We start from the raw sequence: 13,448 nt of genomic DNA on the forward strand, positions 1-13,448 counted from the left end.
GATTCTCTCCCCCCCCCCCCAAACCCAATAAAGGTACACTGTCTTCATTTGTACCCAGTATCAACTGTTCAGTGTTGTAACATAGTGGAATGCAAGTTCCTTGAGGGCAGGGAATGTCTTCCTCCAATCAAGTACTGGGAACATAAAAGATTCTTATTAAATGTTTGTTGATTTAGCTTTCTCCAATTAAAACAAGCTTTAAAACTTGCATTTCATTCATTTTACTTGATCTTTTTCTAAAAATCTGTCTCCAGGACATATGCCTTCCAAGGAGTAGGATGAAACCACCACTAAATCCTGCTAAGTTACCTCCCCCTCCCCCCACTGGGATGATTTCATGGAAAACAGGATTCCTACATTTTCTGCATAAATATGGCTTCAGCATGGTAAACTCCTGCCAAACAAAAGAGAAGAGCCGAATGCACCCTTGTACTAAGTCTGGGCCAAAAGAAAGTCATTCTTCAAATCCTCAGTTTGTGACAGATGAGATACAAAGGCTGACAGAGGGCTCATTTAAGGGGTGCCAGGAGTCATTCTGTTTCAGTGAGGTTGGTAGTCTTGCAGACAGATCAGGTTAAAATGTGCTTTACTTGCCTCGTGATTGGGGGCAATGATACAGTGGAAAGGGCTTTGTAAGTGTTGGCCCTGGGCTCCAATTCTGCACGAGCAAATTATTTCATCTCTCTGGGCCTCAGTTACCTCACCTGTAAAATGAGAGGGGCTGGACTAAGTGGTTTCTGTTCCAGCTGGGCGACTAGCAATGGTTCAGAACAGGAGTGGGGTAGAGGGAGTTGATCTCATCCTTTAAGGTTGGTGAGGAGGGCTGCCCTTGACTCTTGATCACTTCTGCCCGGGTGACACAGGGACAAGCACAAAGAAAAGGAAGATCTCAGAATACCTGCCACAGGGTCAAGGACAGTAGGCAGACTGCGGGGGTCGCAGCTGCTCTGGATCGGTCGCTGCCTCGGGCTCCACGGCCACTACCGGGGGCGCGGGCCTCTGGGCTTCAAGTCCAAATGCGGTGCGAGTCTGCCCACCTCACCCCCAGCGCGGACCCACGTGCCAGATTCCGATCCCGGCCGGGAGCGCGAACGCGTGCCCACTTTCCCTCCCTCTTGACAGTTCAGTCAAGCAGGTCTCCGCAACATTCTCTTTCCTCTGACGTCACCGACCGCGCGACTCACTCTCACTGAAAGACCTCACTTAATGCTGTCTATCTCTTAGCCTGAGCCAAAGTGTGAAGCGAAAGGTAGTTGTGGTGGGTGAGGGGATGGTTCTGCGGAGCTGTAGGTGTTCGCTGAGCTAGGACTGGAGACATGCCCAGAGACAGAGAAAAGACAAAAGGGGCGTCGGTTCTAAATTATAAAGGGTCCCATAAGCGGTTGGCTTAGACAGCCCTCGCTAAGGGTCCTTTCTCTACGCCCGTCGCGTCGTTTTCTCCCTCTTTCGATTCCTCTGCCGGCTGCTGAGGCGACGGTGTTGGCCGGGGCGGCTTGGCCTCTCCTAGTTCATGTGAGTAGAACCTCGAAAAATTTGCCAGGGATACTAAGGGAAGCTGCATGCTTCCCTCCGGGGCGGAAAGGAAGAAGCGGGCGTGACGCAGGGCTTCCTGGGGACCCCGCGTGTGCTGGAGGCTGGGGACTAGCCGGCAGTGCCTATGGTCTTGGGGCCCGAAGAAATTTAGGAGTCAGCACTCTGGCCGCTGTACGCGTCCATGGCTGCCGGGTTCATCTCTTACTCGGGGTGTTGGCCACAAAATGGGGGCGGAGGAGGGAGTCACTTAAAGAACAGAGGGATGCCCTCACTTCTTCCTTCAAGCCTTGAGCTTTGTGGCCTCAGCGACCCCCTGCAGTGTGCCGAGCTTCTCCTAGGCCCTTAATAAACTTATTTGTCCCTTATATTGTTTTCAGTTTACAAACATTTTTTTTCTCGCTTTCCTTACCCTATCCTTTGAGAAAGAAAGAAAAAGAAGAAACAAAATCTTTGTACCAAATACACTTATTCAAGGAAAACTAATTCCTGTATTGACCATGTCCTAAGATTATGGCTTATTCTATGAATTGAGTCCCCCTCTCTTTTCTGGATATAAGAGGAGCAAGTTTCATCAGGTCATCCCGCTAGGTCATTGCATTGGTACTAGTTCTTGAGTCTTTCAAAGTTGTTCTTAGGGACGTAGTTCTTTCTGTATACATTGTTCTGGTTTTGCTCACTCTACATCAGTTCAGAAGGAACCTTACCAAGTTTCTCTGAAATAGACCTTTTCATCATTTCTTTAAAAACAAAAACAAAACTCTTACCTTCTGACTTGGAATGGACACATATCGATTCCAGGAATAAAAAGTGGTAAGGGTTCACACAAGAAGGAAGTATCTGAGGTTAGATTTGAGCTCAGTGCCTTCCAAATTCCAGGCCTGACACCCTATCCACTGTGCTACCTAACTGCTCCTCTTTGCACCATTTCTGAAGGTTTCTGAAGTTGTAAATTTTTATTGAAATGTATAAGAAGTTTGTTTAGAAGCAGGAGGGTAAAAAAATTATGTGTGGCATTCTTTGTATCTCTGGCATATTTAGCACAATGCTTTAATGCTTGTTGACTTTCAGGCAAGAAGTAGCTCTTCTAGATTTACCCGAATTTCCCTTTGTTGTGATAGGAAAATGGCTGTGATGCAGTAATTTTCCTTGCCTTTGCTTTCTTGTTCAAAGTATTACAAGATTATTGCTTTTTATGCTGATCTATGTTTAAAGTTGCAGAGTGAAGGAAATATAAGAGATTTAGTTTTGTATTTGGAAAAGTAATTCCTCCCTTTCTGAATTTCAGCCTCTTCTGAGAATGGCATTTCAAAATGTAGGAGTTTGTGGTTTCATGACACAAATAATACTGACTTTGCTACTTGTAGCACTAATCTTTTTTATTGCCTTTGAAGCTTCCCAGTGATGCTTCCTGTCCTGCCTGTCCTGCTATGTTACTTAAATCATATTAATACTTATGTCCCTATGACTTTTTCTGTTAGCTTTTTTGGAAACCTAAAACAAAGTTTTTTAAATCAAAAATTCTCAACCCTCGTAGTGTTCAGGGAAAATAATGCTAAGGCGATATCTTGCACAGTAATGGCTTGTTGTATAATTCAGTAGTTTAGAACAGTGATTCCCAAAGTGGGCGCTGCAGCAATCCAGGGGAGCATTTATCTTTCCTATTAATTGCTATTAAAATTTAAAAAAAATTAATTTCCAGGGGCTAAGTAATATTTTTTTCTGGAAAGGGGATGGTAGGCCAAAAAAGTTTGCGAACCACTGGTTTAGAGCAACAAACCTTGAGGAGTGAATGGAAAGAAAAGAGTTTGCAGGTGAGGATATTGAAAAGATTGAAGAGGGGGAATAAGTACAAAATAAAATTTAGTGTCCAAAAATATGGTACCTAATATACAGTTCTGCTCTGGTAAAATTAGAATAGAGCCTGTATGATTTCATTCTATGGGGAACTTCCAAGAGAACAAAGGGTCTGCATTTTCTTTGCAACTTAAAGTCTTAGAATATTATAAGAGCAAGTAGAAGTCTTAAAAAGTTACCCAGAGGTTAAGTGACTTGCCCAGAGAATATCAGAGAAATGTTGAACCCTAGTCTTCTAGACAAACTGCCAACAGAATTAGATAAATAAAAGGCTACTTTCAAGTGATAGTGTAATCGCATATTGAGCCTGGGGGAAGTTGGGTTACTGTCTTTTTCTGTAGTAAACATATTGTAATAGTGTAAGAATTAAAATTTAGTTATTATAGCTATATATTAAAATTGTGTGGCCGCCAGGAATCAACAATTCAGGTTGATTCCGTAATTAAATCAGACCCAAGTCAGCATCTGGTTGAGGAGTTTATTTACAATCAGGTAGGTAAGGGTAGGAATAAAGAGAAAAAGGGAGGTTAGAAGGCTAAATAAATGAAGCTGTAAGCCACAAGGCCCAACAGCCAGATAGGCAGAGTTTAGAATTGGCCCAGCTAGGCCAAGGAAGCCAGCCTAACTTACCCACATGACAATACAGAGTGTAAGCTGTCTGTGGTCTCAGGAGATGCTTCTTCCTCCAGTTCCAGAGGGCAACTGCCCCCACAGGAAGTTCACTCACTTACTTAAAGAGATTGTGTCTTTCATCACTTCCTGTGGTCCACCTCTAATTCAAATGGACAAATGGCAGTTTCTACATTGATTTGGACTGCCCAAAGGGCAGTCCCTTATTCTTGATTTGTTACTTATTGTCACGTGTGGGTAACTCGTCTCCCCTCCCCACTAAGGGAGGTGGGAGTGACATCATTAGCATGCCTGGGTTGAGTAGATTTTTGACTATTAATGGGATCTGGCTAATTCTATTTACACAATAGGGACACATTTATGTTACAAAGTCACTTAGAAATGAATATAAGCACTATTAATTAACAAATATTTATTAAGTGCCTAGTATATGCTAGATTCAGTGCTAGGTTCTGGGATTCAAGTAGAAAGAATGTAACAGTCCCTGCTTATACTATATGAATGTAAATTATTTAATTTATTTTATAGACTGTGCTTCGGAAAGAGAGGGAGAATATTAAAGTTGAAAAAATTTGTTCTGGACCTATGATATTGTTATGGGAAACTCAGTCTAGAAACTCTTTCCACTAATGAAGATCAGTAGGCTGTAACTTAATATGTTAGTACCTGGGGCACTGAGAGGTTAAATGAACATGTCTTCCTCTCCAAAGCCAGCTCTAACTGCTATGCAATGCTGAATTTAATCAATCAGCCATTCAATAAACATTTATTAAACATCTACTATGCACTAGGAATTGTGCTAACCAACAGCAATTACAAAATGAAGCAAATTCACCAGTTGTTTTTTTAACCACCTATTTGTGCTAAGTCACAGCCCCTACCCTGTGTGGTGGGTGAAGGAAAAAGAATTATCAGAGTATCTAATGACCTGTTGGGATATGCATGAATGACAGTGTATCATGTGGTGAAAAATTATCACATCAAGACAATAAACCTATAATTAGGTTTATTGAGAGGTAGCTAGTCTCCCAATAAAGCCTAACTCTGGTCAGTGCCAAGACCAAAGACACGGAGCCTTTTTTATGCAAAGAGATCTTATGACATAGTGACAAAGTAATAACAGTCAAAATTAAAATAAAATGGATATATAAATCTTTCACATAGGCAGGTCCTAACCAATGATACAACTGTTGAATAAATTGGAAAATACAAAAATAATCACTATGGGTGATGTTATCGTTCACCTTTCCAAGGTTTCTGCAATAAGGGGTTGGGGTCTGATTGTTTTCTGCTGACAATTATGAAATTCTAGGAGTCAGCACTTGGATGACTGATATTTGCACCCAAGAGCAGCCTTCCACTTCCTTACTGTCTTGAGCTTACATGCAGCAGGGTGTGGTAGGCTTGGTAGAAACTTTTGGGTTACAGGCTTAAGGTCAAAGTGCCTGTCAGAAAGATTTAATACCACCCTAAGCTATATGTTTTCTTATCAAACTATATTATTTGAACATTAACTCAAAAACTAATGATTGTATTATAAAAATATTCATAAAGGCTAATATTATTATAAGCATAAAAGTAGGGAGGGGGTTTCACACAATTAAAATGAGTAAACATTTCTTATATTCTAATAATGGACTTGTGTAATTGTTGACCCTGGTTATGTACTATTTCTACTAAAATTGGAGAGGTAAGGAAAGGTAACTAACTAACTGAAGATCCCAAGCCACAAGAGCCACTTGGGCAAAAGACTTCCATGAGATAGGAGATGGCATCAGGTTGTCACTTGAGTAACAGCCAATAAACCAGTTTGAATAAGTGAAAAAGTGTCTATGTTAAGTGCTTTCTCTGGAACAGAATGAATGAAGAGGAAGTAATATAAATTAGGCTATAAATGTGTTGGAGCTGCATTGTGAAGGACTAACTGAGGTTTTATCTGGAGACAGTTGGGAGCCCCTGAAGCTTCTTGAACAGGAGAATTACATGGTCAGAAGTGTACCTTAGGAATTTCATTTTGACAGTTTCATGGATGATGAATTCAAGAGAAGAGAGACTAGCTCAGTGATGGCGAACCTATGGGTGCCAAAGATGCCATACAGAAAGCTCTGGGCACTCAGCCACCCTCCCTCCTCAGCCCCAGAATTCCTTACTAGAAAGGCAGAGGAACTCAGTTGGAGCTGCTCCCCTCCCCCTCTCCACCATGCCTGATGACATTTTTCACATTCTTCACCCCTCTTCCCAGCAGCCCATTGGGAGCACAAAGGGGTTGAGGTGGGTGGCTCACAGGCAACAGAGCTCCGGCCACTCCTCTCCCCCTCTCTATTCTCACTCAGGACATTCCTCACTTCACTCCCCTTCCCTCCATCCAGCAGCCCAATGGGAGCGATTTATTCCTCCCCTTTGTGGAGTAAGGAGGGGGAGAGTGCCCAGCATGTGGGGGGGGGGCATGGCACTCTGGGGGGTTGAGGTGGAACAGGGCTCAGCACTCCATCTCTAAAAGGTTCCCCATCACTGCACTAGAGGCAAGGGACATCAGTTAGGCTATTGTAATAGCAGAACAAAAGGTGTTGAAGTCAGAGCTGTAGTGATCATCCAATAAGCACTTGTTAAGTTCTATGGCTATGAATAAGGCAGAAGATAGTCCTTACCTTAAGAGCACAAAATCAAATAGTCTACTATGTACAAAAAAACTACTTTCAGGATAAATGCAACCAAGGTTGGTCTCTATACATTCATTTGCCTTTATACCATATGCTAAATAGCACAATGGATAGAACATTGGGCCTGGAGTCAGGAAAACCAAATTCAAATCCAGCCTAGACACACTGCCTGTGAGAAGAGTCTCCATTTCCTTATCTGTAAAATGATCTGAAGAAGGTAAAATTGTAAACTACCCCAGCATCTGCCAAGAAAACTCTAAAAGGGATCATGAAGAATCAGACACAACTGAAATATCTGAACAAGAAAAAACTGTATCCTATTCTTTGCCTTCCCTGCTCACATTGGCAGAGTCTCTGAGAATAAATAATATCAGTCAACAGATGAACCAGGGAATGTGTGGATGCTAGTTATATAAAAAGTAAAATAATTCTGGTTTTTAATCCACTATTTTCTGCTTCAGTTTTATAGCTGAGTTCATCCCATTTACATTCACAGTTGTGATTCCCCTCCATCTTGATTTCCCCTTTTAATCCTGTACTTTCGTCTTTTACTCTGTCTTTCCACACAAGTATTTCACTTTTAATCACTCCCCCTATTCCCTTTCCCTTATATTACTTCCCTTTCCACCACCCCCTTTCACTTCTCTAAAGGGTATTATAGGATTTTGTATCTCAAAGAATCTGGCTGTTATTCCCTCTCTGAGCCAATTCCAATGAGAGTAAAGTTTAAGAATTACCCATCACACCCTCATTCTTCTCCATTGTAATACCCCCATCCACTTATTTATGTGATATAATTTACCTCATTTTACTTCTCTCTTCCCATTTCAGTGCAATCCTCTTTTTTACTCTGATTTTTTAAATATATCATCCTAAATAGCTTACTACCATACTCCGTTTACTTCTTCTAACTACTATGATAATGATAAAATTTTTAAGTTAGAAATATTATCTTTCTATGTAGGAATATAAACATTTGACCTTTACTAAGTCACTGAAATTTTTTCCTTTATTTACCTTGTTATGCTTCTCTTGAATTTTGTATTTGGATATTAGATTTTCTGTTTAGGTCTGGTCTTCAGGAAAAATCTATTTTGTTGAATGACCATATTTTCCCCTGAAAGAGTATAGTCAGTTTTGATGGGTAGGTGATTCTTGGTTGTAAACCTAGTTCTCTTGCCTATAAGGATAAAAAATAATTATGACTGAGATAAATATAAAAATTAGTATTTTAATTAAAGCCATGCTGATAGATAAAGTCATTAGACCACGAGCTTGTAAGAATTCAAAACTGCCGCCCCAGCCATTATTACCTCCCGTCTCTTCCTGAGTCTGCTGGCCAAGAGGGCACTCCCTCCTAACCCAGGAGATTTAAACTGTTTTCTGTGTGGAGACGTAGGCGTCCCCACACCCAAAGAACCGGAACCAGAAACCCGTTGGACCACGGGAAATGTAGTTTGATCATTTCCACGTGTTCATAGAAAATACATATATATACTTAAAGATGGCATCTCCCAAATTTCATTCTTACATGCCTTCCAGAATATCATATTCCAAGCCTTCTGCTCCTGCATTATAAAAGCTGCCAGATCTCATGTAATCTTCACTAGGGCTCCATGATCTTTGAAAATTGCTACTTTCTGACTGCTTGAAGTATTTTCTCCTTAGCTTGGGTATTCTTGAGCTTAGCTGTAACATTCCTGGGAGTTGTCATTTTGGAGGAGGTAACCTGTGGATTTTTAAATTTTCTATCAGGGCAGTTTTCTTTGACAATATCTTGTAATATGATGTCTAGACTTTTAAAAATTTTTTTAAATCTTGACTTTCAGGTCATCTAATAATTCTTAGATTGTTCTTCCTAGATCTGTTTTTGTTTTTTCAAAGGGATATTTCTTATTTTCTTCTATTTTTAAATTTTTAAAAATCCTTACCTTCCACTTTAGAATCAATATTGTGTATTGGTTATAAGGTAGGAGAGTGATAAGGGCAGGGCAAGGGGGTTAATTGACTTGCTTCTAGGGTCACACAGCTAGGAAATATCTGAAGCCAGGTTTGAATCTAGAACCTCCTGTTTCTAGACCTGGCTCCCAATCCACTGTGCTGCCCTCCTTGATTTTATTTTATTGTTCTTTGATGTCCCATGAAATCATTAGCTTCTATTTGCCCAGTTCTAATTTCTGATTTTCTTCCATGATCTTTTGATCCTCCTTTTCCATTTGGTCCATTTTGCTTTTCATGGAACTCTTTTCTTCCTTGGATTTTTTTAGCTTTTTCCCCAGTAGGTCAATTCTGTTTTTTTATGGAAGTCATTTCTTTATTGGATTTTTGTGATTCTTTTTCCTCCTGACCAATTTTACTTTTTTAAGCTGTTATTTTCCTTTTTGCATTGCTTTCATTTCTTTTTCCCATTTTTCTTCCACTTCTCTTTTTTGATTTTTGAATTCTTTTTGAGTTCTTCCTGTGCCTGAGACCAATTTCCATTTTTCTTTAGTTTTGCAGTGATTGTTTTACTCTCACTATTCCCTGATGAATCAATGTCTTGCTTTTTGTTCCATAAAAATTTTCTGTGGTTAGGTATTTCTTTTGCTGTTTGCTCATTTTCCCAACCTTTTCCTTTCTTTTTCTTTCTTTCTTTCTTTCTTTCTTTTTTTTTTTTTTTTTTGCCTGTGGACTGGGTGTTCTTAAAATTGCTGAGTTTTGTCTGCTGATGACTTGTAGGACTTAGAGCACTGTGAGCTATTTTGCTCTGAGACTAGTGGCTTCACCACAAGTTTGAAAGGTCCAAGCCTTGGAGACTTCAGGACCTCGCTATGGGCTGGTGCAGAGCCTGGCACTTCAAGGGTTGGGTATCGATGTGGTGTGCTCTGTTTTTGGTGTAGGCAAGGTCCCAGGATCCCTAATTGACCTATGCCCAGGCTTGGAATCTGGCACAGTATTTGGAGGGTGGTAGGCCCACAATCCTCTGTGCCGTTTTACTTCCAGGTCCCTGTATCCTGTGAAAATTGACTCTTTCTGTCTACCTTTCAAGTTGTTTTTTGCAGTTTGTTTATTGTTCTTTTTTCCCCACTTATTAGGGGAGGGGAACAGAGATCTTTCAGGTTACATGATCTTTAAAGACAATAATCATCTTCCAGAGTTGCCTTTCTCAGTTTTCTTCCTTGCCCATTTATATGTCTTTGTCTAGTGCCTTGAATATGGTTCACATTTCGTGTTTGTTGAATTCATTTGACCTTTAGGATTTTCAGTGCCAATACTAAACAAGTTAGAAGTTGGTAGCCAATAAGCAGTACTTATAGGCTAAGAAATGTTTAATTTAATGCTAAAATAGATATCATCCCTTGTTTTTCAGTGTCATGTGGTTGGTGAAAAAGAACAATACATAAACTAGTCTTAAGAACATTGTTTCCCAGAAAATGGAGATAATAATACTTGTACTACCTATTGAAGTAAGTGAGATGGGGACCTGATAGAAGTCACTAGGTTTGGGTTTGAGGTTTGGGCCAGTGTTGAACCCTATAGTAGTCGACCACAAGCTGTAGGCCAGATGTTAGGCCTCACTTTCAGTATGATGATGGTGGCCACCTGATATGACTACTCTCTCGATAGCATAAATAATAAATTGGTTTATTTCTCAAACAGGACTGGTAAGTGGACCAGGGAGATGGAATCCCTAGATTTAATAAATTCTTATCTCCTCCCCCTTAGCCTGACCTGCAAAGGTCTCTTTGGTCCCAACAGAGTTGGGCTTCACTAACTGCGCTAGCTCTCTACCTAAAATAATTTCTAGCTACCTAAATCCTGACTAGCTGGTCCAGTATTAAACAGAAACAGTATACAGTTTTGTCAGGTAGGATGGCTAGAGGCCAAAGACCTGAGCCAAGGTGTTCTGGCTTGGTTTTAGGATAGAGATTTTGAGTCTTTGCAGCTCACACACAGAAGATAGTCTGGAAGGGAAATGGTATCACAGCTCCCAGGAATACAGGTTTCTTGATATTAGGAACCTCAAAGATGTGTCAGGAAACCTCAGCTACCTCCTGTAGCCTGATAAAAAATGGCCACAGGAAGTAATCCTCTGCCCTCCTGAGTGCACCAGAGATCAGCGGACCCCCTCGGAATCCATGTGTCCCTTTTTAAGCATTCCTCCCTTTCCAGAATGGGGCCCATATGGTTCCATGCTTGTGCCAAGCTGTTTTACAAAGTCTTTGCATGCCCAAACCCTTTGCAAATCTCTCATTCCTTTATTTCTGTTTCTATACTATTTTATACAGGTATTATGAAGAAAGCACTTTGCTGCCTATAATCTGTGTTTGTCTTTATTCATGATTCATTTTAAAATTTTCAGTTCTGTAAAGTTTTCACACAATCTCCACCGTGCTTTACTCGACCTTCATTTGTCTTTGAGCTTCATAACACTTCAGAAGAGGACTGACCCTATATTTGGCTATCATTAGATGTAATACATTATTTAGGTTATATTCCAGACATTAAGACATTTGAAAGTGTCCCTATAAGATATTTTTTTTCTTTTTTTTTTTTTAAACCCTTGTACTTTGGTGTATTGTCTCATAGGTGGAAGATTGGTAAGGGTGGGCAATGGGGGTCAAGTGACTTGCCCAGGGTCACACAGCTGGGAAGTGGCTGAGGCCGGGTTTGAACCTAGGACCTCCTGTCTCTAGGCCTGACTCTCACTCCACTGAGCTACCCAGCTGCCCCAAGATATTTTACTTTCTCATATTTTTGTGGGTATTAACTCTTTACAACTCTGGGGTGAGAAGGCCAGTCTTAAGTAGATGCCAGGATCTAAGATTCAGAGAAGTTAAGACTCACCACTTTCTCTCACCTTCCAGATTCAGTCATGTGGATGCCAAGTAATGCCACTTCTATCTCTGAGTAGTCACCACTTTAGTTAGAATCTTCTTCCCTGATTTCCTACTTTATGCATAGCTTCCAATCCGTCCTCCATTGAGCAGCTGGTGATTGGCCTAAAGCCTAATTCAGACAGATTTTTCTAATTTTCCTTTAGATAAATTCTAAAGATTAATGTCACAGTGAAGCCTAAATCTAGGTCTCCTACCTCTGAGGCTAAGGTTTGGAACATTATATATACACTTTCTGTCTCTCAAAGGAATTTGATTAGAAGCAAAGGGCATAAAGATTAGAAGAAAATCTTATCAGTGAAAGAAAAGGGTTGGAAAATAGAGTCTGGTTAAAGGAGAACAGTTGATTATGGGTTCAGGTCACTTCACCTTCCTCTCTGCACCCCTCCTTTCCCTCTCCATTAAATAAATTCCAGTGACTTTTCATTATCCCCCAGATCAAATGTAAAACTTTGTTTGGCTTTTAGAGCCCTTCATAACCTGACCTTTTTCTACCTTTCCTGTCCAACAATTTACTACTTTACTACTTCCCCTCTGATCCAGTGACACTGGCCTCCTTGCTTTCTCACTGGTTGTCCCCTTTGCTTGAAATACTTTCTCTTCAGCTTTTCAACCCCCTGCTTCCCTGACTTCCTTCAGATCTCAGCTAAAATACTGCTTTGTACAAGAAGCCTTGCCAGATTCCCCTTGATGTTAGTGTCTCCCCTATCTGTATCATGTTTGTATATAATTGTTTGCATGTGGTCTCCTTCATTAGACTGCACTCACTTTAGTGCAATGCCTGGCACATAGTAGATGCTTAATAAAAAAATGCTTGTGTATGACTTTACTCTTGATTTCTTTAATGAAGTTATACTTGCCTTTCCCAGTGATTACTCCTGGCTTATGGTCATTTTAAAATGTAGAAAACCTACAAACATGGATCTCTTCTAGTCTACATTCCTGACCACCTTTCTTAAATGCATCCCTTACCAGAAATAAGACTACCATTCCTATTTCTGATGGAGCTGACTTGCTTGTCTCCAGAGTTCTAGCCCCAGAATTTCAGGATTTCTTAGTAAGATAACTTCCTTTACTAATCTCAGCAGCAGCTAATAGTTGCCTGAAGCAGCACTAAGAAAGTAAATAAATGACTGCCAAGGGGCACACAGCTAGTGTATGGGAGAAATGCAGCTTGGGTCCAGGCATTCCTAACTCTGGTTCCTCCCTAGCCATTTCATATTTATTATTCTAACTAGAATTGAATTATGGAATTCTAGCTCTGCCTGATTTCAGACATTTTAATTATTGTTGTTTGTCATATGACTGGTTTCAAAGGAATTTTCAACATGTATAAATTTGTTGTATACCATGTGTTTCTTCTATTTTGAGTTTTATGCCTCACCAAAAATTTCCTTTTTTCCATTTTGCTTTGCCAGTAACCTTTAAAATGAGCTTTGAAGGCAATTTTATTTGGTCTTACATTACCTACAAACCTTCCACAGGATTATCACTGCATTACATATCAGACTGCTGTTGATAATGAGCCATCAACATTCCTGGTTTAGAACTCAAAAATAAAATGCAAAAGGAATGTTGTAAAGTAGTTGTTTTCTCATTTCTTATTTTGCCAGTCATGTGGAGGTGATTTATGGATTGTGTTTTGCTATTTGTTCACTGACCTTGCTCTTTGCTCAATTGAAATAGGTGTGCCTAGTTCAAAAAAGGCAAAAATTTTGTGTGTAGCATAATTTCTATAAAAGTAAGGCGGTTGTGCCCTTTAAATCCAGAATCATAATCATCTGGAATCAAACTCTTCTCTTGACAAGAATTGCTGGGAAACTGGAAAACATTATTAAAATTGGGTCAAGCCCAACATTTTAGACCATATACCACAGGAAGTGGAAATGGATAG

The 13,448-nt window shown here is 40.3% G+C and overlaps 2 protein-coding genes across 2 annotated transcripts in view; one reads left to right on the plus strand and one right to left on the minus strand.

Annotated features, from left to right (window-relative positions):
- Nucleotides 1-1,157, minus strand: part of TBCK (TBC1 domain containing kinase) — a 262,360-nt gene extending 261,203 nt beyond the window's left edge. The window contains exon 1 of the mRNA XM_044681636.1: nucleotides 899-1,157. The gene's annotated coding sequence lies outside the window, so the exon portion shown is untranslated. The remainder of the gene's footprint in view (nucleotides 1-898) is intronic.
- Nucleotides 1,158-1,426: 269 nt separating this feature from the next.
- Nucleotides 1,427-13,448, plus strand: part of AIMP1 (aminoacyl tRNA synthetase complex interacting multifunctional protein 1) — a 58,817-nt gene continuing 46,795 nt past the window's right edge. Inside the window, exon 1 of the mRNA XM_044680531.1 lies at nucleotides 1,427-1,512. Within this exon, the coding sequence (XP_044536466.1) occupies nucleotides 1,511-1,512 (2 nt within the window). The 5' untranslated portion in view covers nucleotides 1,427-1,510. The remainder of the gene's footprint in view (nucleotides 1,513-13,448) is intronic.

This window comes from Gracilinanus agilis, chromosome 6, assembly GCF_016433145.1.
Source record: "Gracilinanus agilis isolate LMUSP501 chromosome 6, AgileGrace, whole genome shotgun sequence".
NCBI classification, from domain to species: Eukaryota; Metazoa; Chordata; class Mammalia; order Didelphimorphia; family Didelphidae; genus Gracilinanus; species Gracilinanus agilis.